The sequence below is a fragment of the Ochotona princeps genome, chromosome 2 (genome assembly GCF_030435755.1).
Source record: "Ochotona princeps isolate mOchPri1 chromosome 2, mOchPri1.hap1, whole genome shotgun sequence".
Classification (NCBI taxonomy): Eukaryota; Metazoa; Chordata; class Mammalia; order Lagomorpha; family Ochotonidae; genus Ochotona; species Ochotona princeps.
In genome coordinates, this window is record NC_080833.1 from 78283073 (window position 1) to 78311006 (window position 27934).

General features: G+C 40.8%; 1 protein-coding gene across 1 annotated transcript; it reads left to right on the forward strand.

The window, feature by feature from the left end:
- Nucleotides 1-157: 157 nt before the first annotated feature.
- On the forward strand, nucleotides 158-27925 carry C2H1orf146 (chromosome 2 C1orf146 homolog). Its single transcript, XM_012926028.2, has 6 exons — nucleotides 158-262; nucleotides 15666-15775; nucleotides 24371-24464; nucleotides 25643-25811; nucleotides 26204-26282; nucleotides 27675-27925. Exons 2-6 carry the CDS (start codon nucleotides 15707-15709, stop codon nucleotides 27807-27809), a joined length of 546 nt encoding a protein of 181 aa, XP_012781482.2. The 5' UTR covers nucleotides 158-262; nucleotides 15666-15706; the 3' UTR covers nucleotides 27810-27925.
- The last annotated feature ends 9 nt before the right edge of the window (nucleotides 27926-27934 follow it).

Consider the following 27934-nt stretch of genomic DNA (forward strand, 5'->3'; position numbering starts at 1 on the left):
AGTAATCATAATACAAGAACTTAGCCTGAATTTCAGAGATTGGTGAAATGACTTCATTCCAACATGAAGAAAACCTCGCTTTCAACACTCTCTAAAACTGGCTTCCACAACTCTTTGAGGCCGGAAGTGCAGTCTGCGGCTGCGCAGAAGACCAGCGGGCCCAGGGTGCTTTGCGGCCAGTGCTGTGGCTGGCTGACTGCTCATGTGGAACAATCTGGAAACTTGGGAGCTGTCACACTGGGTCTGAGGGTCCGTGGAACAGGTGTGTTGGGGATGAGGCCGCCATAGGCCGGTCTCCCAATGGTTTTGTTTCTTCCTTCTTGTGCCTGACATGTTTTATTTCCCCCTCAGCTTTGCAAGGAGGATCTCTTTCCCTCGGGGATTTGGCGGTGCCAGGAAAGGTCCTCTTCAGCTTTTTCCTTCCCCTCAGAGTTTAGTGTGGAAAATGGGTTTCCTCAAGTCTTCAGGACTGTAAAACTGCGTGTGCCTCACAGCTTTATCTGATTCCTATCTAAAGAAAACGGAGCCCGTGTGAGGCCGTGAAGGCCGCTATTGGTCGGAGCTTACTGAAGGAAGAGCAGAAGAGAACTTCATTTACGGGGGGATTGTTGTGCGTTGTTAATCTTGTTAGAAAACACGTTGTAGCTTAAGGAAAACAACAACAAACCCTGAACACTTGGGCCTTGGGACTAGCAAAGCCACTGGGTCCAGGCTAAAATATTTTGTGATAATCGGCAAGCAGGCCGGCTGAAGTGGAACAATTTGTCCCAAGCCCCTTAGCTCTGGGCTGATGTTGGTCCAGCAGTCCCCCCTGTCCCCAGGGTAACACATGGGAAGCCTGGGTGTCCAGTACTCATTTACAGAATCATTTCCAGTCATTAACAGTGTACTTTTGTGGATCCAGCTTCTGCTAACTCCTTTCTCACTTCTTAAGGCACAGAATTACTTTAACTTCTTTTACTGTTAAATGTTTAGAAAAGCTTGTCAGTTGTAAATGCACATATATATAGATTGTGTGTAATGGATGTACATACATATGTAAATACATACAAACACACATACGTACAAGGAAGTGCTCAAAAAAGCAACTAGTGTATACCCATTGCATATATGCAGTTATATGGGCATATCATGTGGAGAAGGGGTATAAAAGCTACAACCCTTCCTCAGGCATCAGAAACAAATGTTTGTCAGTGCCTACTGAGTACCAGGTACTGGCTTAAGTAAAACAGAAGGTGTCCCTGCCCTCGTGGAGCTAGTTACCATGCTGTTCATTCATTCATGCAATAAATGAGGAAATTATAGAGCAGCTGGCTTCAACCCGGCAGGAAGAACTTTCTAATTATTAGAGTTGTTCAAAAGTAAACGGAAACCCCCTTGGGAGCCAATAATTTACCATTGCTAAAAATGACTTCAGTTGGATTTGTTTCTGAATTTTACTTCGAACTGCTTTTGTGTTAAATAAGCTGGAGAATATAAATTTGATTGCCATTAAGTGAATGATTTAGTGGGGGGAATGAAGTGCACTTGTGAGTAGTTATGTTGAGCAGAGTGTGAGAAATGCTCCTCAAAGGTGTGTAGGATAGATTCTGAATTAGAAATTTTTGGCTGAGGCGATCTGGGGTCATTTCTTGAAGGAAACAAAATTTCTAATGATCTTTGAGGGAGAAGTAAGGTTTTAAAAACAGACTTCATGTTTAAGGGCAGTTTTAACTTTACAGAAATATTGAAAACATAATATGTATTCCCACACATTTTACATCTCATTTCCCCTGGTATTAAACTCACACATCCAGTTTCCCCTATTAATAATATCTTAGTGTGGTATATTTCTTGCAGTTACTATGCCAGTGTTGAAACTTCTTAAAAAAAGATTTATTTATTTTTATTGCAAAGTCAGATATATAGAGAGAGGAGGAGACACAGAGAGAAATATCTTCCATCCAATGATTCACTCCCCAAGTGACTGCAGCATCCGGCGCTGAGCTGATCCAAAGCCAGCAGCCAGGAACTTCCTCCAGGTCTCCTACGTGGGTGCAGGGTCCAAAGGCTTTGGGCTGTCCTCGACTGCTTTCCCAGGCCACAAGCAGGGAGCTGGGTGGGAAGTAGGGTTGCCGGGATTAGAATCTGCGCCCATATGGGATCCCGGAGTGTTCAAGGTGAGGACTTTAGCCACTAGGCCATGGCGCCAGGCCCGGAACATTTTTGTTCACTGAAATCCATAGTTTATCAAATGTTCTTAGTTTTTGCCTAGTGTTCTTTTTTCTGTTGCAAATTCCCACCCTGGATACCACAATTCTTGTAGTCTTAATGTTTCTGTAGGTGTCACAGCTTTTTTTTTTTTAAAGAAAAGATTTATCTGCTTGCATATTCAAAAGGCACAGTGACAGAAAGGGGGTCTTCATGCACTGCTCCATTCCCCAGACGACCCCACCACTCAGAGGTCAGGCAGACACCAGGACCCAGGAGCTCCAGCTTGTTCTGTTTGCTGGGCTGAGGCCTAAGCACTTGGAGCATTTTCCAGAAACTGAGCAGCCAGTACTTTGGTATGGGATGCCAACAAGCATCACAAGTGACTACTTAACCTGCTACACCACGGTGCCGACCCCAGCATTGTGAAGTGCTGGTGAGATCATTTATAGGATGGTCTCATACTGAGATCTGATCTTTTTCTCATGACAGGATTTGGATGGTAGTTATTGAGAAGACCATATCATATCCGATACTTGCTATCAAACGGTGTGAGATTGTTGATGTAGGCTTTGATCACAGTTTGAGGTAGTGTTTATCAGGTTTCTCCAATGTCAGCTTTTCCTCTCCACCTTTGTGGTGATAATGAGGGGTGTTTTGTTTTGTTTTGTTTTGTTTTTGAAAGGCCGAGAGACAGACACATCTTTTGTCTGCTGGATTATTCCAGAAATGACTAGCTGGGCCTAGTCAAGGACAAAGCCGGGAGCTAGATCTCAGCCTGTGTCCTCAGGTGTGTGCCTGGGCCCAAGCACTTGCACCACCTGCTGCCTTCCAGGCTGAGTGCTACTAGGGAGCAGGGCGTGGAAGCAGAGCCAGGTGCTGCGGTGTGTGATGGGAGCATCCCAAGTGTGTCTTTACCTCTCTGCCGAATGCCTACCAGCTCGTTGTGTGCTCGTGAGCTCTGACAGGTGTGCCCAGGGAAAAGACAAAGACATCCCACTCTTGACTCCATAAGATTATTCCAGACACTCAGAAACTCTTACCACCACAACATGTTGGTATTAGGAAAAGCTGTCACCAAAAAGACAGTTTCTGTTGCGTCTGTCTAAACTGACACATTACCTTGGTTGATTCTACCTCTCAGTTCACGTCGACATTTATATGCCAAGCACAGCTCCTAGAGGCAGAGCACAGATTTTACAAGCATTGTCACTGCTCCATGGCAGATACCTTCCTAAGTGCTTATCACCGCTCCTCCCAGTACCCAGCGGATTGTCAGGATATACTAGAATGCTTTGGCTTCCTTACTTCTTTTTAAAAAAATTAAAATTTATTTTTCATACAGTTCCTTAGGCTCAGAGATTTTCCTTTCCATCCTCTCCCATCTCCTCGTGCCACACCCCCAAATGTTTTCTCCTATACTGTAACAATAATTTAGTTCTTCAGCAAGTCAGAAGTCCATCATTCTGCTATTTAAGTGTATCATTGGTATAGAGAATGGTAGAAAGCCCAACATTCTTACATTGAAAATAATAGCTCCATCTGTATACCTGTCACATTTATTTGCTTATAAAAACATCCTATTTCTTTTACCCTCATCCCTTGTTTCACCTGTTGTAGAAACTAGAGTACATTATAGATGTGCTGGTCTCTTCTTGATCCCTCTGCCAGCTCTGTCAGAAACAGTAAGTGGATAGGTATGAGCCAGAGGAGATCATGTGACTTCATCTCCTCTAACATATACCCTGGAATGTGTCAGAAGCTTTCACCAGGTGAGCTCAGGAAACATGGCCTTGCTTTTGGAAGCATGATATAATTGAGGAATGGTGTCTTTTAAGACAGCTTGATCCTTCTAAGCTGAACAGATCTCTGACAAATAGAGGGAGATGGTAAAAATCCTGCAGTGTTTTGATATTCAAACTAGACTTATAAGATTTATTTTATTTATTTGAAAGGTAGAGTTGAGAGAGAAATCTTCCATGCATTGGTGTACTTTCCAGTTGCCTGCAGCGAAAGGCTGGGCTAGGAGGGTCTCCAGTGTGGGTACGTGGGTCCAAGGCCTTGGACCATCTTATGTTGTTTCCCAGGCACATTAGCAGTGAGCTGAATTAGAAGTGGAGCAGCTGGAACTTGAACTGGTTTCAAATGGTATAAAGGCATAGGCAACAGCTTAGCCATAATGTCACAATACCGGCCCTTAAACCTGGATTTTCTTATTCCCAACTTGCTATGATCTTTATTTTGCTTCTTACTTTTGGACTAATGGCTTGTGTTTGGCAAAATTGTCAGGAATCAGGGATACAGATGTTAGCAAAATTTTCTCGGAGCAGCTTTTTTTTTTTTTTACATTTATTTATTTATATTTTTGATAATCTTTACATAGTTAATTACTGTGAAAGGTTCAGGGGCAATAGGGAAGTGGGTAAGACTATTATGTCCATATTGTTTCCTTCTTATATCTGAGGTAAAGGGGGATATTGAGGGAGAAGCCCCACCCAGTTTCCCACCCCAGGTCCCGGATGTGGGGCATGCTCTGAGATACTTGCTCAAGTGATTTTAATAGTTCACCGGTTATGAATCGCTGCCAGTTTCGCCAGTCCCAGCACGATGAGGTCGTTGAAGAATCCACTGATTGACATAGTCCATCATAGAGTCTTCATTTGCCCAGTATTTTGCTGCCAGCATATAGCTGAGGTGGTTGATTGACTTGTTCTTTCTTCTGTCTTTTCTTGGCTAGGGTTCTGAGTCCAGCAGTTCAATTGGGGAGATCCCCACAGAAACTTTGAGGTATTCCCAGACCAGATTCTTGTATGCACTAGCAAGTACAGGGCCCAGCACAGTCCATTGCCCTGATCAGCTGATGGTTGCAATTGCTGGGTCGGTTCTGTTTCCAGCGCTGTCTTCCACCGGAACCAATGGGTGTTACAGTCCAGCCTGGTTCTGCCCAGCACATACTCGGCCCTCACATAAACCAGTGGGAGCTGCAGCCTAGTTGGAGCGACCCACAATAACCCCCACCAGGCCCGCCCCCTACCCTGGTTTGCCAGTCTGTGTAGCAGACTAGTCCAGTCTGTCCCACATCCCACTCGGAGCAGCTTTCAATGAGGCGTCTTTCCATTGGGAATACATCTATGTCAACAAATTATGTATCAATGAGTGATATAATAGAGATGTGTTTGTGGTACTATAAGGCCATAAGAGTAAAGTCTTAATTATGTGTGGAAAATAGGGCAAGCTTTTGCAGAACGCTCATATAAACTGTTTATTGCTAAAGCTGTTTATTGGTCAGAATATGCAAATAGGTGTGGGAAAACAGATATTGCTTGAGGAATATAGGTTCTTTTTTATTTTTTTATTAGATTTATTCATTAATTACATTGTGTTGTAATTTCATAGGAACTGGGATTCTCCCCCCACTTCCCCACACCCTCCCCCCATGGTGGGTTCCACCACCCTGTTGCGTAACCATAGTTTAAGTTCAGTTGAGATTCCCTGTTAGCAAACATATGCCAAACATAGAGTCCAGCATCTTATAGTCCAGTCAAGTCCAACTACTTATTGGGGAGACCCTCTCTGGTCTGAGGGCAGAGCCAGCAGAGTATCATCCCGATCAAATAAAAGCACTAACATATTATCAGCAACAATTAACATCGTTATGGAATTAATTTACATAGTAATGAGCAGCCAACATGTTAAAAATAAATGCGATTTCTTAACCCCATTCTGTGACCACCCCATTCACATTTCCATTTTAGTTTATATACTACATATGACATAACATCCATAACATAACATGTTATGCATAACATCATATTTTCTTAAATTAAGGCGAACATGTGGTAGCTAACCCTTTGGGATTGGCTCATTTCCCTTAGCATTATGGTTTCCAGTTTGGCCCATTTGGCCACAAAGAACTGCATTTTGTTTTTTTTAATAGCTGGGTAGTATTCCATGGAGTAGATGAACCATAGCTTTCTTTTCCAATCCTCTGTTGATGGGCATTTTGGTTGTTTCCATGTTTTTGCAATTACTGATTGTGCGGCTATGAACATAGGGGTGCATGTTGGTTTCTCATAAAACAAGTGTTCTGGATATATTCCTAGGAGTGCTATTGCTGGATCATACGGTATGTCGATTTTGAGTTATTTGAATATTCTCCATACTGATTTCCATAGAGGCTGTACCAGCCTGCAGCCCCACCAGCAGTGAAGTAGGGTTCCCTTTTCCCCACAACCTTGCCAACAAGTATTGTTGGTGTTTTTCATGTGGGCCAGTCTTACTGGCGTTAGGTGGTACCTCATTGATGTTTTAATTTGGATTTCCCTTATTGCCAGGGAACTTGAGCATTTTTTCATATGTTTGTTTGCCATTTGGGATTGTTCCTTTGTGAAATGTCTGCCCATTTCCCATGCCCATTTCTTGAGCGGCTTGTTTGTTTTGGTGTTTTGGCGTTTTGTAGTTCTTTGTATATTCAGGAGATTAGCCCTCTATTACCTACGTAGTGCGCAAAGATCTTCTCCCATTCTGTGGGCTGCTTTTTTACTTTATTGATTGTTTCCTTTGCTGTACAGAAGCTTCTTAGTTTGATGAGGCCCCATTTGTTTATTCTGGTCTTGATTTCTATTGCTTTTGGAGTCCTTTTTAGGAAGTAGGGACCTACCCCGAGATCTTGCAGAGTATTTCCAACATTTTCTTCCAAAAGTTTGAAGGTTTCTGGATGTAGGTTTAGATCTTTTATCCATTTAGATTTGATCTTGGTGTATGGTGAGAGATGTGGGTCTATCTTTTTGTTTCTACAGACTATCAACCAGTTGTCCCAACAGCATTTTTTGAACAGACCTTCCCATTTGCCAGGATTATCGTTTGTCCTTTTGTCAAAGATTATTTGGCTGTATCTGTGTGGGTTCCCGTCTTGTGTTTCTGTTCTGCTCCATTGATCTTCCTCTCTATCTTTGTGCCAGTACCAGGCTGTTTTGATAACCACTGCCCTATAGTATGTCCAGAGGTCCGGAACTGTGATTCCCCCTGCTAACTTCCTGTTCTTCAGGATGGTTCTGGCTATTCGTGGTTTTTTGTGTTTCCAGATGAACCTTTGGATAATTGTTTCCAGTTCCATGAAGAATGTTTTTGGCAATTTGATTGGAATTGCATTGAATGTCTATATTGCCTTTGGCAATATAGACATTTCAATGATATTGATTTTACCTATCCAGGAGCATGGGATGTTACTCCATCTTTTGAGGTCTTGTTCAATTTCTCTTTTTTTTTTTTTTAATTAATATTTAGCATTATGTGACAGTTTCATAGGCTTTGGGAATCCCCCTCCCCCTCCCCCTCCCCTCCCCCCTGGTGGATTCCTCCACCTTGATGCAGCATTACAGTTCAAATTCAATCAAGATTCTTTCCTTGCAAACATATATTAAGCATGGAGTCCAGCTACTTATTGTCCAGATGGGTTGAACAGTTTCTTGGGGAGACCATTTCTGGTCTGAAGTCAGAGCTGGTATAATATCATCACAGTCAATTAAGAGTCCCAATATAACATCAACAGCAATTTGCAATATTATGGAATTGACATGGTTTTGAGTAACCAGTATGTTAAAACAAACAAACAAACAAACAAACAAAAATCAAAGAACAAAATAACAAAAAACAAGTCCTAACCACAACCTATGATTAGCTCATTGACATCTCAATTTTAGTTTATATACAGGACCGGACCGGCTGCTATATACCTTGAAAAGGCTATAGGGTACCATTCAGCTGTCTCATGTCTATTTCATTTTAGTATTTAGCCATTTGTTGTGTTGAAGTATAATTTTGTTGATCTTGGCAGATTTTGGGATAATCTAGACTGGCTTGTAACTCTAACAAGATATTTGTCGACATTTAATGTGCAGAACATTTTTTTTTGGGGGGGGTGTGCAGGAAAATCCTCAACACCATGGTGAGGAGTGACTAATCTTTGTGTCCCACCCAGCAAGGCATGAGCCAATCCATGCCAACTCTTTCCTGTCAGATTTCAAGCTCTACTTTCTGTTGTTTGTCTATTTATTTTAGGGTTTTTTTTTTTTTTTTTAGTTTGTATGATTGTTTGCTGTGAGGGGTTTTCGAAGCGATCCCGATGGTCACTGCGAGGGAGGGCGGGGGTCCAGAGGTGGAGCCAGGGCTCGGACCAGAGAAAGCTCTCCTCCCTGGTCCCGAAGGACATTAATTGTTCTTCTGTGTCTGCTGACCGCTCAGGGCTTCTGGTTGTCTTTCCGATGAGGTTGGTTTCTGCGCGGTAGTGTTTGAACTTCTTCCATCCCCTGGGGAAGCTCCGGTTGGGGGTGGGTGACCTCAGAGTACTCAGCCTCCGAAGGCATCCAATTCCCTGTGGCCTCCTTGGCAGTTGGGGTATAGTCCTTGTTGCTCGTATTAGTAGTTTGTGTTGAAGATCTGGGTGTCTTCGTGGTTGGGATCCAAGCTTCCTCCTTACCACCTGCTCCACTCTGGAGTGCCCCCCTGCTCCACGCACATGACCTCCTGTTGAGAGGTTGTCAGGATCGCACCCGATTCCCCCCTCATGCATTGGTATAGTAGTTTTATTGTTGTTTAGTGCCACTTTGAGTCTGTTGTCTATGAATCACCAGATTTGACCTTGATAAGCTATATTGTTCTTTTTTTTCTCTCACTCTTTTTATGGTCTTGAAAGATTTCCCTGCACTCCCTCCCCATTACCGGTTAACATAGCGTATTGAGGGTATAGTAGGTTTTACAGTTTTTTGATGTAGATCTTAAATATTCTGACATTAATTGTTGGTTTATAGATTATATCGCGTTATCTTATTGCATTGGATACAGGTTGTTAGAGATTGCACTAATATTACAATATACAGGTACTATCTTTCAAGTTGTCATCTTTTCATCTCAGATTAAGGCGAACATGTGGTATTTAACCTTTTGGGATTGGTTCATTTCTCTTAGCATGATGGATTCCAGTCGGGCCCATTTGTCCACAAAGAACTGCATTTCGTTTTTTTTAATAGCTGAGTAGTATTCCATAGAGTAGATGAACCATAGCTTTCTTATCCAGTCTTCTATTGATGGGCATTTTGGCTGCGTTCAATTTCTTTTTAAAGTAGTTTGTAGTTTTCTTCAAATAGGTCTCCTACATTTTTGGTTAGGTTAATTCCCAGATACTTTTCTCTGTTATTTTGAATGGTATTTTGCTGGTTAGATCTTTTTCCAACTTGGGGCTGTTTGCATACACTATGGCTGTTGATTTTTGTTCACTAATTTTGTACCCTGCCACTCTACCAAACTCTCGTATAAGTTCTAGCAGTCTCTGTGTTGAGCCTCTTGGCTCTTCTATATAAAGAATCATGTCGTCTGCGTATAGCGAAAGCTTGACTTCTTCATTTCCCATTTGGATTCCTTTGATTTCTTTTTCTTGTCTTATGGCCTCAGCAAGTACCTCTAGGACTATGTTGAATAGCAGTGGAGAAAGTGGACATCCCTGTCTTGTTCCAGATCTCAGTGGGAAGGGTTCCAGTTTTTCTCCATTCAGTATGATGCTGGCATTGGGTTTTTCATATATTGCTTTGATTATGTTGTGGATTTTTCCATCTATGCCTACCTTGGTTAGGGTTTTTAGCAGGAAGTGGTGTTGGATTTTGTCGAAAGCTTTTTCTGCATCTATTGATGCTATCATGTGATTCTTGTTTTTCAGTTTTTGGATGTGGTGTATCACATTTATGGATTTCCTTATGTTGAACCACCCCTGCATTCCAGGGATGAATCCTACTTGATCCGGATGAATGATCTGTTGGATGATTTTTTGAATTCTATTGGCTAGGATTTTGTTGAGTATCTTAGCATCAATGTTCATCAGAGAGATAGGTCTGTAGTTTTCTTTCTCTGTAGGATCTCTGTCTGGTTTTGGAATTAAGGTAATGTTGGCTTCATAGAATGAGTTTGGAAGGGTTGCTTCCTTTTCAATTGTTTTGAAGAGTTTGTAGAGGATTGGGGTTAGTTCTGTTCGGAATGTTTTGTAGAATTCTGTAGTGAAGTCGTCTGGGCCTGGGCTTTTCTTTGTTGGGAGATCTTTAATCACTGATTCAATCTCTGCTTCAGTTATGGGTTTGTTCAGTTCATTTGATGCCTCTGGGCTAAGTTTTGGCATGTGGTGTGAGTCTAAGAACTTTTCCATTTCTTGGTGGTCTTCTGATTTGTTGGAGTATAGTGCTTTGTAGTAATTTCTAATTATGTTCTTAATGGTTGTAATGTGTGTTGTTATGTTGCCTTTTTCATCTTTGATGCTGTTAATTCTTGCTTTCTCTTGTTTTTTCTTTGTCAGTCAGGCCAGCGGGGTGTCTATTTTGTTTATCTTTTGAAAAAACCAGCTTTTTGATTCATTGATTTTGTGTATGGTTTTTTTTATTTCTATCTGGTTGATTGAGGAATATAGGTTCTTCAGAGCAGCTAGAGCATATGTAATACGTGGGGATGGCAGGACATTAGGCTGAAAAGGAAATTTTGGATTATGTTCTGTAGGACATGGTGAATCATTGGATGATTTCTTTTGGGAAGAACATAATGCATGATTTTAAAGGATAATTCCATGCTATTTTAAAATCATTTATCATGGAAAAACTTTGTGACTAGGTCAGATGTCTAGTGTCAGTTATTAACAATGATATTCAGATAAAATGTAGCATATCTACATAACAGAGAATTGTACAGCCCTTGCATGCTTTTGAAAATTATGTAAGGAAAAATTCTTATGACAAAATGTTAAATGAAAAAACCAGGGTGTGAGTTCTAAATATATGCATAGATAGATAGCATATTTATAGATTGAAAAATTCAATTGCATAAGCAGTTTAGTTTTTTACTAAATTTCTTTATAAATCAAATGCAATCTGATTTTAAGAAGTCCTCCAGAGTCAGGTGTTGTAGTGCAGTAGGTTAAGAACCTGCTTTGGATGCCTGAATTCCATGTCAGAATATCAGTTCCAGACTCTGCCACTCTGCTTCTGACCTATTTCCCTGCTCTATGGCTTACGTATTTGAACTCCGGCCTCCCACATGGGAGACCTCGATGTAGTTCCTGGCTTCTGGTTTCAGCATGGCACATCCCTGACTATTTCAACTGTTTGGGAAGTGAACCAGTAGATGGAGGATCTCTCTTTCCCTCCCTCATTATTATGCCTGTAAAATTTTTTTTAAATGTATGGCCTGGTACAGTAGACCAGTAGCTAAGGTCCTTGCCTTGCATGCATCGGGATCCCATGTGAGCACCAGTTTTAATCCCAGCTGCTCTGCTTCCCATTCAGCTCCCTGCTTGTGGCCTGGGAAAGCAGTTAAGGATGGCCCAAAGCCTACATTGACCCTGCACCTACTTGGGAGACCTGGAAGGAACTCCTGGCTTCAGATTGGCTCAGCTTCAACCATTGTGGCCACTTGGGGAGTGAACCAGTGGATGAAAGATCTTCCTCTCTGTCTCTCATCTCTGTAAATCTTTCCAATAAAAATAAGTAAATCTTTTTTTAAAAAAATAAATTTTTAAAGATTTACTTATTTTGGGCCTGGCACAATGGCTCAGTTGGTTAATACCCCCCTTCAAGCACCAGGATCCCATGTGTATGGCGGCTCATGTCCCAGCGGCTCCATTCCCATCCAGCTCCTTACTGTAAATGAATCTTTGCCACACATATGCAGATACTTTTTTTTTCTGACTTCACAGATTTCTTGTTTTCAGTTTTCAGGGGGAAAAGTTTGGGATGGAGGACTCAGGAGGACCTGTAAAACCTAGTTACTCAGATCTTGACAACTTTATTAAACTGCAACTCTGGTAGTTCAGACTCAACTTCCCACGGTCTTAGTTTCTAACACTAAGTTCAAGTCATTAGTTTAGTGTCTTTACACAAAGGAGGTTGCAGCCAGCGGTCCACATGCCTGGGTCTGGTCTCAAGTACACTAACTGTAGGAACCACACTGCAGCCTTCTCTGGGGAAGCTGCTTTCACTTATGACTTCTTGGTTTTTGTACCAATATTTTTTAATACACTTCAGTGCAAGTTGTCAGTTAACCTTACTTTATGAGTAAGATAAGTAACCCAAATTACAATCCTTAAACCTGTTTAACTACTATGGCACTTTGATAAATTGGTGAGTAACCAATGTCTCTCCTGGCACAGGCTCCAGGTGCCACATGCTGGGGTGTCTACTCTACATGTGGCATCGTGGATGGTAATGGTTTCCTTCCTGTAAGTGCCTGTTCAGAGTTTCAGACTTTAAAAATGCCAAATATTTTCATGGTCATTTGCATGTAGTAATCTAGAAAATGTTCAAAGAAATTTTGACAACCAATTGTATTTATCCAACCTCAAATTGTGCAACCATGATGTATAATAAAAGAATTGAAACATAAAAAAAAAAAAAAACCAAAAATCCAAACCTGCTGAAATCTTGGCCACAGCTTCAAGTGGTTGGCACAAGCATTACCCACCCATTTCCTGACTGGTTAAGAGACCACCAGTGGGGAACCTTTTACCTGCAGGATCCCGCCTAACATGGAGGGGTCAGGGAAGGCTTAAAAGCCTAAGAGCGTTCCTCAAACCCTTGGTGTTGCTCCGTCTCTCCTTCCAAGAGGCATCCCGCCTCCTGGCCTCTAGTTGCCTTCTGCTTCCCTCCTTTCCCCGCTTACCTGGTCCCTCAGAAATAAAACTTGTCTGTCTGTAACTGGTTCCCAGCCTTTATGTTTATACTAAGCTGAGGAAAGAACCCACCAAGCTTTTCTGGTAACACGGGCCTCTCCCAGTAAATTGTAAATCTTATAAGAAACCTTCCAATTACTTTTTCTTTGCAACTAACATGATTCTAAAATTGCTGTAAAACAAAAAAGACCCCAAATGGCTGCAGTACTAGTGAAAAGAAGAAGGAATTCTCATGTAGCTGTAAAAAGTTTTTATAAAACTAAAAATGCTGGGACATTGGCTCAGAAGTAATCCAACTGAGCAATGATATAGAGAACCTACAAACAGACCAATTCATGTCTGTCTAAATGATCGGGGGAAGAGAGATTACTGAATAAACTGTGTGACAACTAAGTAGCCATATTAAAAAAAAATGAAATTGGATATGCACTTCAGATTCCTTAGCAAATTGCAGATGGAGAGTGCCAGCATTTAGCTGAGCAGTTCAGACACCCACCTCGAGCTCCTGACCCAGCTTCCTGCGAACACATACCCTTGGAGGCAGCAGTTGGTGGCTCAAATGGGTGATTTCCTGCCACCCACATAGACGGCAAAGGCTTGGATTGCATCACTGTCCATGGCTTAGGCCTCTCTCAAGCCTCAGCCACTGCAGGCATTTGGGGAGTGAACCAGCATATGGGACTTTTTTTAAACCTTATTTTTAGCAGATAGGACTTTTTCTGTCTCTCTTTCAAATACACAAGTTAAGCTGAGTATCTCACATAAGTACAGGCTTGTCTAGGCTACTCTACTTCCAATCCAGCTGCCTGCAATGTGCCTTGGACAGCAGAAAATGGTCCCAGTGTTTGGGCCCCTGCTATTACAAAGTCAGATATACAGACAGGAGGAGAGACAGAGAGGAAGATCTTCCAACCGATGATGATTCACTCCCCAAGTGAGCACCACGGCCTTATCTTACTGTTATTGGAAAGGCAGATTTACAGAGAGAGGGAGATAGAGAAAGATCTTCTGTCTGTTGGTTCATTTCCCAAGTGGCTCCAACAGCCATAGCTGAGCCGATCCAAAGCCAGGAGCCACTCCCAGGTCTCCCACGTGGGTACAGGGTCCCAAGGCTTTGGGCTGGCCTCAACTGCTTTGCCAGGCCACAAACTGGAAGAGAGATGGAGCAGCCAGGACTTTCTTGTCTATTTGGGATTCCAGCATGTTCAAGGCGAGGACTTTGTTCACTAGGTTACTGCACTGGATTCCCTAAATAAATATTTTTTAAAAATGAAAAAAGCTCTGACCCCATCCTTGGACTATCTTTTAAGGGATGTTTGTATAACAAATAGTTTTGTAAAAATACAGTATTTCCTCCCAGTACAGGAGACAAGTTTGCTAGCAAAAGATTGGAGTTTCCTAGGCCCGGCGCTATAGCGTAGTGGTTAAAGTCCTTGCCTTGAACATGCCGGGATCCCATATGGTCACTGGTTCTAATCCTGGAAGCCCTGCTTCCCGTCCAGCTCCCTGCTTGTGGCCTGGGAAAGCAGTTGAGGACAGCCCAAAGCCTGGGGACCCAACACCCACGTGGGAGACCTGGGAGAGCTCCTGGCTCCTGGCTTCGGATTGGCTCAGCTCCAGCCGTTGTGGCCACTTGGGGAGTGAATCATTGGATGGAAGATCTTCCTCTCTGTCTCTCCTCCTCTCTGTATATCTGACTTTGTAATAAAAATAAATAAATCCTAAAAAAAAAAAATTAGAATTTCCTACTGTGGGTTCTTTTCCTGTAACCATCTCCTATGTGTGCAGATATAACCTGGCCTTTGTCCTATCGCCCTGTGGCAGTTGGCTTGGGAACTGGTGTAGGATGACACTGTGGCTGTGCGTGTGTAACATGTCTTTTGTCTCTGAAGCTTGCGCCTTTTGTCTGTATGTGTGAAGCTTTCTGGTGAACTTTTTAGCTTCCAAAAAGGATGAAACCTGACTTTAAAAAAGTCTTGACATTGTCCTTTTTCCTAAAGTTAGTATTCTAAAATGTAAACTATTGTTTTTCATGATTATTAATAAGAAGCATAGTATTGAATTAAATAAATTTAATCTTCAAGGCATAGTCAAATTTTGGCATTCAAATATTATTTAATATGTCTTTATTACCCTAGTTTTATTTCTGTCTTTACTATTTTTTTAAATATTTTTTTTTTTATTGGAAAGGCAGATATACAGAGAGGAGGAGAGACAGAGAGGAAGATCTTCCATCCGATGATTCACTCCCCAAGCGGTCGCAATGGTCAGAGCTTTGCCGATCCCAAGCCAGGAGTCATGAGCCCCCTCGGGGTCTCCCACATGAGCACATGATCCCAAAGCCTTGGGCCATCCTCTACTGCTTTCCAAAGCCACAAGCAGGGAGCTGTATGGGCAACGGGGTCTGCTGGAATTAGAACCAGCACCCATATGGGATCCCAGGGTGTCCAAGAAGAGGACTTTAGCTGCTAGGCGATTGCACCGGGCCCTGTCTTTACTGGTTTTTTTTTTTTTTTTTTTTTTTATATATAATTTTTTGGGCTACATAAGGCATTTCTCTTTATTATTTTTCGGTTTATCTTAGTAATGCCAGAAAAATAACAGCCATTATTTTCATTTTAAATGCAAACCAAATACTGCTGCACACAGAATACAAAGATTCCCTACGAACATGGTTAGGTGCAAAAGCCATAGTAGATGTGTAGACCATACTCTGTTCTGTCTTTACTGTTAACCAAACATTTATATGCCTTCTTTTTGCTCTTATTTTTCTTAGACTGTGGCACCTTTAGAAGCTGAGTTGATCTAAAGACACAGATGGCTGAAAGTGGTGAAAAGGAAAAGATAAAATGGACAACCACCATTATTATTAGCTCATCTCTTAAGGTAAATGAGGTGTTTGGGCTGCTAAATCTTCAAAAAATTGAAAGCACAATTGTCATCTAGAACAACATTTTAAAATTTTCTTTAGCCTGGTTACCCATCCTTAACTTGGAGACACAAGAAGCACATAAATTATATGTATTTTTGAGATAAGTTATACACTGCCTATATCTGTTTTCAACATCCTGCTTCCTAAGGCTTTGAGGATTGGAAAGTTTCCTTTTCTCGGTCTCTAAGCCTGTTCTAGTAGAGATGTTAAGAGATTCCAGAAACAGTAAAGCACAAACCTTTATTACGTAAAGGTTTCTGAGATAAGACACCAGAGGCTGATCCCCCTGCCCCAACAGGACTGGAATGGGACTGTCCCTGCAGTGCCGAGCAGGAGGAGAGTGGGAAGGGGCTGCTGAGGGCAGCTGAGTGGTCCACACTGTTGAAGCAGCACAGCTTCTCATCCTGCACCTTCCCCATCGCCCTGTTAGTTATCTATAGATGGCTGATGGTTAACATGAAGGGGCAAGACTGCAGTAAGGAAGGGAGAAAAAAGAACTTAAAATGAGGTTTTTTAAAGATGTATTTATTTATTTGGAAGGCAAAGTTAAAGAAAGAAAGGAGAGGCAGAGAGGTCATACATGCACTGGTTCACCATCCGAATGGCTGCAACAGCAGGGATTGGGCCAGGCCACAGCAAGGAGTTTCATCCCAGTCTCCCACGTAGGTAGCGGTGGCTTGAGCACTTAGCAGGGTACTGGCTTGAAGTGTAGCTGCTGGCACTGCAGATAACAATCCAACTTGTACACAGATCTCAGTAAGATTGCTTTTATCTATCCTATTTCTTATTGCTGCCTCAAATAGTACTTTGCCCTGTTGATTTCAGCTACGCAGCTGCAAATCACATTAACAGTTTAATACATCTTAAGTCACACAAATTTTTCATGCCCTTATTGATAGCTTTCTGGAATCCATTTTCTCTCTTGTTGCTATAGCTTTTCCAGATTGATATATGAAAGAGGGAGCCATAAATTCATGGTAATTTGCCAAAAGTAGTTATTTATGGTATACTTATTATTTAGCCATATTGCTTTTTGCATTTAGTCCTACCTTTTGTTTCATTTTCTCTCCTTTCGTATTTTTGTATTGATTGCTTATTTTGTTCTCATTGTCTTCTCTTTCTTTACTAATTTTTGCTGTTACATTCCCTATTTCTTCTTTTAATAGTTCTCCCAGAAATTTTAACATATACTTAGCTCCAGAAAATCCAGAGAATACTTTTAGCCTCTTCAACAACAAAAAAGTCCTAGAACATTTTTATTACAATTATATATTTCAAAAAAGATGATGATGATGATTATTATTATTATTTATGTGAAAGGCATCCTCTTGTTCACTCCCCAAATGGTCACATATGACCATGAATAGGCCAGGCCAAAGCCAGGTGTCAGGAACTTCCTCTGTGTCTTCCATATGAATACAGGCACCCAAACATTTTTCTGCTTTCTCAGACCATTGGCAGGGAGCTGGATCAGAAATGGAGCAGCTGGGACTCAAATCAGTGCCCATGTGGAATACTTACAGTGTAGGCAACAGCTTAACCTGCAACATCTCAGCGTCAGCCTCCATGTTATATTTTATTATCATGTATTTTCATTGTTTTTTAACTACACAAAACATTCTATTTTTTTAAAGATTTATTTAATTTTTATTGGAAAGTCAGATAAACAGAGAAGGAGAGAGAGAGAGGAAGATCTTCCATCCAATGGTTCACTCTCCAAGCAGCCGCAATGGCCAGAACTGAGCCAATCCAAAGCCAGGAGCCCCAGAGCCTCTTTTGGATCTCCCACGTAGGTGTAGGGTCCCAAGGCTTTGGGCTGTCCTCAACTGCTTTCCCAGGCCACAAGCAGGGAGCTGGATGGGAAGCGAGGCCTGCCGGGATTAGAACTGGTGCCCACATGGGATCCTGGTGCACGCAAGGCAAGGACTTCAGCCACTAGGCTACTGCACCAGGCCTAAAACATTATTTTTTAAAGGTAGCATTTGTTTAGATTTACTCATTTGTTTTCCACTTTTCAATTCTTTTTACGTATGTTTTCATCTTTCTTACCTGTGTTTTCTTTCATATAGCTCTAGCCTTCAATTTTGGGTCACTTTGTTTTTAACTGAAAAATATACTTTGTAATTAACCTCAGTGAGTAGCTTCTAGAGATAAAATCTCTCAGTATCAAAATGTTTTGTTTTCCTCTTATCTTGAAAAATAGTTTAGGAGCTGGTATCATGGTGTACTAGGCTAAGACTCTGCCTGCAGCATCCAATATGGATGCTGGTCTGTGTCCTGGCTGTTCCACTTCTGGTCCAGCTCCATGCTTATGCCCTGGGAAAGCAGTAGTAGATGGCGGGAGACCTGGAAGAAGCTCCTGGCTTTGGATCAGCTCAGCTGTGGCAATTGCAACCATTTGGGGAATGAGCCAATGGATGGAAGATCTCTTTCTCCCTCTGTCTCTCCTCCGTGTAACTCTGCCTTCGAAGTAAAAATAAAATAAGTCTGTTTTGAATTATATAGTACATATTATTAACTACAATTGCCCTAGTGTGTAATAGTTTACCAGTTATCCTTTCTAATGGTAACTGTATGAAAAAAATTGTTTCAACATTTTTGCACCAAAATAAAAATTTTTACTTTTTTTTCCATGAACTTTTTAATTTCTTCAATAATTGCCTATGCTTACTCTATTTTCTGTTGGCTACTCTATCATCATAAACCCCCCTCCTACAAACACAAAGCCTTCTCTGTTACTAACCTGCTCAACAAAATTGGTACCTGGGAGGCAGGAACCAAACTGCCTGAAGCTATCTCACCGTGTCTGCATGAGCAGGAGCTGGAGTCAGGAGCTGGAGCAGATACTTGACTCAGGCACTCAACGGTGGGGCATTGTCCTCCTAACCAGTGCCTTAACTGCTAGGCCAAATACTCATTCCTGGAACTGTGTTTTTAATTCAAAATTCCACTTTTTTTAAATTGCTGCTGTGTAGGAAAGTGATAGAATTTTGCATTTGACCAAGTAGCCTACAGCCTTGATATGTTTCCCGTAGAAGTGTTTTGGCTGATTGTTTTGACTGTTATGCTTTTTCTAAATATATGATCGTGCCATCTGTAAACAAAATATTTTATTTCTTCCTTCTCAATTTGCATACTTATTTCCTTATTTCATTAGCTGGAATTTCTAGTGTGATGATGAAAAAAGAGTAGTAAGATTGAGCATCCTTGCTGTGTTCCTGATCTTAGTGGGAAAGCTTCAGGCTTCTCATTAAGTACAGTGTTAGCTATAGGTTGTGATATATTCCTTACCAAGTTGGGGAAAGTCCATTCTGTTTTCCTGAGATTTTTCTTCCTCATACATGGGTGTTGGATTTTGTCACATGCTTTTTCGTCATGATATGATCATATGATTTCTCTTTTTCAATCTGTTTCTAACGTTGGATTACACTAATGGATTTTATTTTTTTTTAAAAGGCTTATTTATATGAAAGATAGATTTACACAGAGAAGGAGGGGGAGGTAGAAATAATTCAATCTTCATCTGCTGGTTCACTCCCCTACACAGCCACAACAGCTGGGGTTGGACCAGGCTGAAGCCGGGTTTCCCACATGGGTAGAGGCCCAGGCACTTGGGCCATCCTCCACTGCTTTCCCAGGTACGTTAACAGGGGGCTGGATTGGAAGTGGAGTAACCGGAACCCATATGTGATGTCAGCACACCTGGGATAGTTCCCATTTGGTCATGTATATTATTTTTATATATTGCTGGATTCAGTTTTGCTCATGTTTTGTTGAGGACTTTCACATCCATCTTCATGAGAGATACTGGTCTATGGTTTTCTTTGCCATAAAGTATTATTTGAAATATCAACAACAAACAGGGCTGAACAGGCTGAAACCAGAAGCACAGAACTCGGTCCAGGTCTCCCAGCACAGGTCTCTGTCCTATGGGGACCTAAGTACTTGAACTGTCACATTATGCATTATCAGGGTGTGCATTATCAGGAAATTGGATTGGAAACAAAGCCAGGACTGGAACCAGGTACTCTGGTTTGGGATATGGGAATCCAAAAACTTTCTTAACCACTGCACCAAATGCCTGAGGCTCCCAAACATCTTAATCTGGTTGGTATTAAGGTAATGCTAGCTTCATAGTATGAATCCAATATACTGCTTCTGCTAAAAGAGTACAGAGAAAGCGACATCTTCTTAAATGTATGATAGCATTTACCACAAATCCATCTGCTTTCAGGTGTGGAAGATTATTGTTGATTGTTGTATCTTTCTTCTTATGTAAGTTTTGGCACATTGATCTTTCTAGGAATTAATCCATTTCATCTTTGTTGTTAAAGCTGTAGGCACAGAAGTATTCATTACATTCTTTTTATTATTTTTAATGTCCATGATGAGTAGTGATGTCCCTCTTCATTTCTGATTAATAATATATGTGTTCTTTTTTCTTGGATAAAAACTTACTGATTTTATTTATCCTTTCAAAGAACCAGCTTTTAGTTACATTGCTTTTCTCTGTTGATTTCTTTCAAATTCACCTAATGTATATTTTATGTAGTTGTTTTTTCTGCTTAATTTGGGTTAAATCTGCTCTTCTTTTTATAATATTATGAAGTAGAAATTTAAATTTTGTAGTTTTATTTGAAAAAAGAGTAACAGAGAGACAGGGAATGGTAGAGGTTCATCCTCCCCTCCTTCTTCAGATGCTCTCAGCAGCTGCGGCTGTCCAAGTCAAAGGCAGGAGCTTAGAACTCAGTCCTTGTAGTCCACGTGGATGGCAGGGGGCCAAGTAGTCATCGGCCACCTTCCCACGTGCAGTAACAGTAGTAGTGGTGGTATCATAAACATTAGCTTAACCCATGACCTCGACATTGCCTCCAGCAATGGTGTTTGCTTTTTAGGTCTTTTTCTTTTCTGAATGTACATTCAATGTACATTTTTCTATAACTACTTTCACTGCATCCCACACATTTTGGTAAGTTTGCTTTTATTTTCAGATAGTTCAAAATATTTCATGTAGTTCAAAAGATTTATTTAGTTTTAAAGGCAGAGTTACGGAGTGTCAGAATGGGTAGACCGTTCATCTGCTGGTTCACTCTACAAATCTTGACAGTGGCTGGTGCTGGGGGCTTCATTCTGGCTTCCTGGGTGGACTGCAGGGGCCCAAGCACTTGGGCCATTTTCTGCTGCTCTCCCATGCACATTGGTAGGGAGCTGGCTCAGGAATGGAAAAGCCAGGACATGAACCATCTCCTAAATAGGCTGCTAGTGTCCCAGGTAGCAGCTTAACTGGCCATGCTCAATCCTAGCCCCCTATTAACAATTACACTTTTTTTTTCAATTTAGTACTTTGTAATCCTGTCTTTATTATTATTTTCTGCTATTGCTTTTACTATCACTCTTTTGGTTAGTTCCCTGATAGGATATGACTGAAATTCATTAAGCATGTATGTACACATTCCAAATTCATCATACAAGAATAATATTTTCAGGTGTGAATGCCTTTCTATGTTATTCCTTATATCCATTCTCTTCTTACCTTTATCTTCTTTCCACTTTTAAGTTTTAAGTAAAATTTTAGGCAGCTTTCCTGATTCACTTCCTCACGTCCTTTTATACAGTCTGCTTCCTTGCCAGAATTCTCAGTCTTATCTTTCACCCACTTAAACACTGGAGTTGGAACTATTTTAGGATACATATCTGATAGCTTCACTGCACAGATCCCCTGTGAGTTTCTTACCATTGTCTCTTCTTCTAGTTCTGCTCTGTGATTTCTTGCTTTTTGTGTCTGATTTTGTTAACTTTTTTATTTGAGAATTTCAGAAATAATTTGAGGCATGGGTTAGTATTATTTTCTTTGAAAGAAGTCTGGATTCTACGAGATGGATAAGCCACTAATGTTCTAGCAGATAGCATACATTTGAATCTCAGATAAAAGCAATGAATTTAGTGTTAGGAGGCCTCAAGTATTGCATGGAATACACATGCCAAACTTTGTGTTGCTAATCTATAATTTGAATTTAACAAGGGGTTTTATATTTGCTAAATCTGGCACCCCACACCCTCAGGTGTAGATATAATGAATCTTAACCATCCATGCACTCAGAATGGCACAATTTTGGGAGAATTAAGAAAATAGTCACTCATATAATTTTATTTATTTTGTAACTGAAATGAGGAGACTTCAATTTTTTTTTCTTCAGAGTTGTTTCATTTATTTGAAAGTGTTGGGGTGGGGGTACAGGGGAGTCTTTCTGCAGTGGCTGGGGCTGGGCCATGTGAAAGCCAGGAGCAAGGAGCTTCTTCCACATCTCCCATGTCGGGGGCAGGGACCCAAGCACTTGGGCTGACCTCTGCTGCTTTCCCAAGTGCATTAATAGGGAACTAGATTGGAAGCTGTGAAACCTGGAACTGGTGCTCCTATGGGATGCCAGCACTGCAGGCTGTAGGTTAACATACTAAGTCATCACCCCCACCTCTGATTTTATTTTTATATCAGGAAAGATTACATTAAAGTATACTCATTGTGGCACAATGGGCTTATAAGCTGTAGCTTGGGGCTAGTTTAGTGGCTTACCAGGTTAATCCTTTGCCTGTGGCACCCAGGATCCCATATGGACACCGGTTCTTGTCTGGCTGCTCCACTGCCCATCCAGCTCCCTGCTTGTGGCCTGGGAAAGCTGCAGAGGATGAAACAAATCCTTGGGTCCCTGCACCCGCCTGACAGACCTGGAAGAAGCTCCTGGCTTCAGATCAGTTCAGTTCTGGCCATTGTGGCCATTTGGGGAGTGAACCAGTGGATGGAAGATCTCCGTCTCTCTGCTTTGTCTGTAAAGCCTGCTTTTCAAATAAAAATAGGGGAATGAAATAAGCTGTAGCTTATGAATGCCAGTTTGGACCCCACCCAGCTGCTACAGTTCTCATCCTGCTTTCTGCTAATGTGCCTGGGAAGGCAGTAGATGATGACCATATGTTTAGGCCTCTTTATTTATGTAGAAGACCAGGATGAAGTTCCAGGTTCCTGGCTTCAGCCTGGTCCAGCTCTGGCTGTTTTTGAGCAATGAACCAGTGGCTAGAAGATTTCTCTGTCTCTGTCATTCTGTCTTGCAAAATAATATAAATCTTCAAAAAGAGCTGGAAGGGTTTTTTTTAAGGAGTGGTTCTGCAGGGTGCTGGTGGCACTAGCAGTTCAGTATGTCACTTTTATACAATGACAGGGATTCAGATGATTTGAAGCTTGAGCTTCAGTCCCTGAGAGAGCTGTTCTACTTTTGTCAAAAGCTCTGATCAGTCACTTCCGCCTCTTCCTGAATTGACAGATGCCCTCAGGGAAGAAATGGCCTAAATGGTGGGCTCATACTTTTGAATTTCAGTATAGATCTTGGCTTTATACATTTTCTCCCTATTCCTGCCAGCTCTCTGATGCATTCAAGTAGGTTTGAAAAAAAAATTTTTCCTAGTCCAGTTTTTCTAGTTGCTCTCAGCAGGAGGGCTGACCTAAATTATTTAATCTGCTGTTGCTGAAAGAAGCACTGTATAATTTTAAAACGGCAGAAGAACCAGAGTTGAACCCTCAATCAAGATTTAAGTAGCACAAAATACTCTTTTTAGGAGGAAAAAGCAGCATATATTTTAATACAGATATCAGCCAAAGTGCTTAGAAAAACACATGCTCTGAAGCAAAATATAAAAAGTCTATGTCAGGGATTTAAAATATATATTTGAGAGGCAAGAAGAGTGAACTTTCATCCTGCTCCCAATTCTGGAATGGGGCCCGGCCAAGCCAAAGCTGGGAGCCAGGAGCCAGGAACTCAGTCCAGGTCTTCCAGCTGGGTGGCAGGGACCCACTACTTGAGCTAGCACCAGCTGCTTCTCAGTGTGCATGGCAGGAAGTTGGAACCCGGCAGCCTAAGGTCTCAAAGAGGTACTCCAGTTTTGGAAGCAGCGCTTTACAAGCTTGAATTTTAACTAATCTAGAAACATTGCCAACCTCTAAGATTCTAGTATCCTGGGTAAGAATAATCTAGTTGCTTCATTGGAGTTGGAAATGAGGTGAATTTTTAAATACTATTTAAGCCACAAGTCCTATTGCTGTCTTGATATGTTTTCTGATTCACTTAAGCCTAGTAAAATAACTGTAATGTAAATAGATGACTTGCAGAACTAGTTTTCTCTTGTGTGGTGGCAGTCTGTGTCTAGCACTTCATGGTTGTCAGCTACCTAAGAAACACCACACCACTTCCACAATCACACTAACGAATGTCACACTCAATTTCCACATTGTTTTTCTAAAGTAAGTTTGCCATTGCTGTGATTCTTATGGCTTCTTTAATTCTGCCTTTAAATTCTGTCCCCAAATAACCATACTATATGATTCTTTTCCACACTTAGTGTTTCAGTAAATGTTATGCTTTTACTTTGGCAGGTTTTTTTTTCCTCTCTGTGGAAAGCAGACTGTCCTTTAATGATCAAACCTTTGATATTTTTTAATTGGCTTAGAAATATGTTTATAAACATGTTTGAAGTTTGTGTTTCTGAACTTTTCTTTTAAAAAGAGCCATGAAATTGCAACTGCTCTAGAAAGTCGGAGCCACAAGGTTCGGTATTCAGATTCAGTGGGAAATGGATCAATTATATTTTCCCTTTCAGGTACAGTACATTTGCTAAGTGTCTTAACTTTTCACAAGAATATGAACATAAATTCTAATAATTTTTATAGTTAAGTCACTGTATGATAGCGCAAGAGGTTGTTTTGGGAGTGATAAGCCTGCAAAATTTTGTTCCTGTAAGAGATGATCATATAGTGAATTACAAAATGTCTTTTTTAGGTTACACTTATTAAAACTGAGCTGGCAGTCTAGTAGAGAGTGGGAAAAACCACTTTTGTAACTAAGATGAAAGTATAGTCACTTCCCTAATAACTAGTAAACTATTGCTGAGGCCAATTGTACAGCCATGCTCAAAATCCATACTTAAATGAGATTTCCAAAAGCTTACAGAGACCTTCAGGCTGAATATGGATTAGCCTCAAACTCATTATTCCTGCTCAAGACTGTACTCCAGGGAGAAGAAAAATATTTTTTAATATTTATTTTGTGCTTTGGCCACTTGACAGACATTATCTTATTAAATCCTGACAAACTTAACAGAATTATTTCCCTGTTATAGAAGAGGAAACACGTTGCTTAAGATCATTTAATTATCCTACAGTTATGCAGTCACATTCCTTAGACTGTTTCCTGTATCTTTTGAAAAGCTGTTACTAAATCAAGTTTTCTTTCATTCTTATGGGCCTGACCAGAAGTGGTAGCTATCTGCTGACTGTAATAATTTACATAATTCTTTATGTTCTGGTAAAAAGGGTTCTCCAGCAAGGAGTAATTGAAGAGTTAAGATTACCTTTGTTTAGTTGATTCCCAGCTTTTAAAAATCATGTGGGAGCTTCTGGTTGCTGAACACGTGGAGGTGCCTGGAGGGTGAGGCAGGGGGCATTGGAGCCCTGGACCTCTCCCCTCTGCCTGTTTCTGTCCTTTATTAATAGACCAGTGAGTGTTAACAGCATGAAAATTTAGCTTTGAAAACATACATCTTTTAACTAAAATCATATATTACCTCTATGTGGGCAGTGCTTTGGTGTGAAATAAAAATTAGTTAAATAATTACCTAAGTCATCCTGTTGTGTAAGAATCGTTATAGCTGGTTTTGCTTCTCATGTGCTTAGGATCTAGAGGTATCTCATTAGTATCTGTGTGGATTTTGTGGGGTTTTTCACAAAATTTGATCTATAAGACAAAGTGACAATTTTATATTACGTTCGCCTTTCACAGGAGTTGCATTTTTATTGATGGATGCTAAAGAATGCATTATGTCAACTGAAGAAATGTATCTAGCCAAAATTGAGAAGTTTATTAACATTCACCAAAATAGTTTTTTGGTTCTGTCTGCAGCCCTCCATGGGCCTGAAGAATGGAAACTGATGTTCAGGATTCAGCAGAGGTATGGAAGAAGGGCACCACAGGCTGAATTTTTCAAACTGTAATTTGCTTTGCTTATTAATTCTTTTAAGAAAGTGCTTGTGGGTTGCTAGAAGGGAACTTTAAACATTCATGTGTCATATTTAATGAAACATAGACAAATAGCTATTCTGTAAACCAAGGTGACAAGTTTTCAGAGTTCATAAAGATCTATGGGTTCTCCTACAATACCAAACTCGAAGGGAACTCTAATAAGTTCCTGCTTTAAAGCCACCTAAAACCCTCTGTGGAATACAACAAAACACAAATAAATAATCAGGTAATAAACACCAGTTTTGCTCTCCTTTGTACTTATTTAAGAGAACAGAAGCCAGTAAATGACATGGTATATATAACTTATGGATTACTTTTCAGATTCATGGGTAGTAATTTACGAATACTTCCAGTACACAATACAGGAAATGCAGTTACTCTTATGAGCACCATAGCTAAGGTGAGTCACTTGGACAAAATGGTACATTCACACACACATGTATTTACAGTTTTTTAAATCTCCAATTACATATTCTCCTGAGTGTGACTAAAAAATACCTTGCTGCTTTTCCCTTCAGAGAAGTTACTTCTCACACCTCAGTTTTATTTCTTATACCATTATGTGCTTTTTAGTCATTTTGGGCCAAAAGAACACTTGATCATATTTACATTGTGCTGACAACATTGGTTACCTTCCTCATAGCCAGAAGTATTAATAGTGGTCAGCTTGTAGTCACAAACTGTTGGGGGCAGATAGTATTTATAGAATGTTTAACTTTTTTTTAATGCTTGTCCTCCCCTGGGAAGTACTGCCCAGACAGCATCATCTCACCAGTTAGGTTTTTCTTGTCTTTATACTTGAAATATACACCATTATACATTTTTTCTCTCCATCATACATTATGCTATTCAATTTCTTAGCTTGCATGTTTGTGAGCCCTTAAACACAGGGTTCAGATATTTTCCTATTATACTATGAAAATATTTCAAAAAGTTCATGGAAAAATTAAGTTAAAAGGTATTTATTTGGGGGGCTGGCACTGTGCCTACCTGCAATGCCAGCACCTCATATGGGAGCCAGCTGAACGCTTCCAGTTCCGCTCCCTCCTAATGCACGTGGGAAGCAGTGGAGTTGGAGCTGACTGTTGGGCCCCTGGAGCCCATGTGGAGACCTAAATGAAACTCCTGGCTTCGCTCTGCTATGCCCCAGCTGTTGTGGCCATCTGGGGGGTGAACCAGCAGAGAAGCCGTCTCTCCATTGTGTGTGTGTAACTGCTTTTCAAATAAATACATTTTTTAAAAGGTGTTTATTTTGGTGCAATAAAATTTTGAACTCTTTGCATTGTTTTCTCATACATTTTCCATGAACTTTTTCCAAGTATTCTGGTGTACTCAGCACACAGTTAATCAAGAGAGATGTGTTGAGGTGAATGGAGAGTCTAAGGTGGACCTTGGAAGGATTTTCTCATCCTTGGATCCGTGAGACCAACAGCATGTCAGAACTATTGAAACCACTTGAACAGAACTCTCAGAGCATGCTCCACATCAGGGAGCATGGGACGATGGGGGTGGCAGTTCCCCATCCTTGGGTACTGAGGTGGTTGGGAGGCTGGGTGTGGCTTCTCCCCTTGTCACCCCCCTTGCCCCAGATATAGGAAGAAAAGGAAGGTGTGGAAATAGCGGTCTACCTACTTTCCCCTAGTCCTAGACCGTTCCCATCCCAATCAACTGTGTAAACATCATCAAAAATAAAATAAAAAAATCTGTTGAAAAAATGAAAGGATTTTTTCTTTGATATATCCTGTAAATGTGCCTTCTGTAAATAATGCTGTACATCTGTATCTTCTTCCAGACGGCCTCCAAGCCATGCATCAATAACATCTGCTGCAGAATGGCCACAACTAAAGCTTACATTATCGAACAAAGTCCTGTTTGGAAAACCCTTCAGAAGATAAAACTGAATGGGGATCCAATTCACCCAAATTAAGTGTCAATTATAAATGTTCTTTAGAAATAATCAGATCTGCTGAAGTAAAGTGTCAAATACATATTTATTTTACTTAACTTAAAAACAAGTATACAATTAAAAATTATTTCATTTTAGCAATCTGG

Bases quoted from the DNA above. Each gene is read 5' to 3' on its own strand.
- C2H1orf146 (XM_012926028.2), top strand. From the start codon at position 15,707: ATGGCTGAAAGTGGTGAAAAGGAAAAGATAAAATGGACAACCACCATT. The intron at 15,776-24,370 runs GTAAATGAGGTG...TCTTTTAAAAAG, and splicing joins TTATTAGCTCATCTCTTAAG to AGCCATGAAATTGCAACTGC. The intron at 26,283-27,674 runs GTGAGTCACTTG...ATCTTCTTCCAG, and splicing joins TTATGAGCACCATAGCTAAG to ACGGCCTCCAAGCCATGCAT.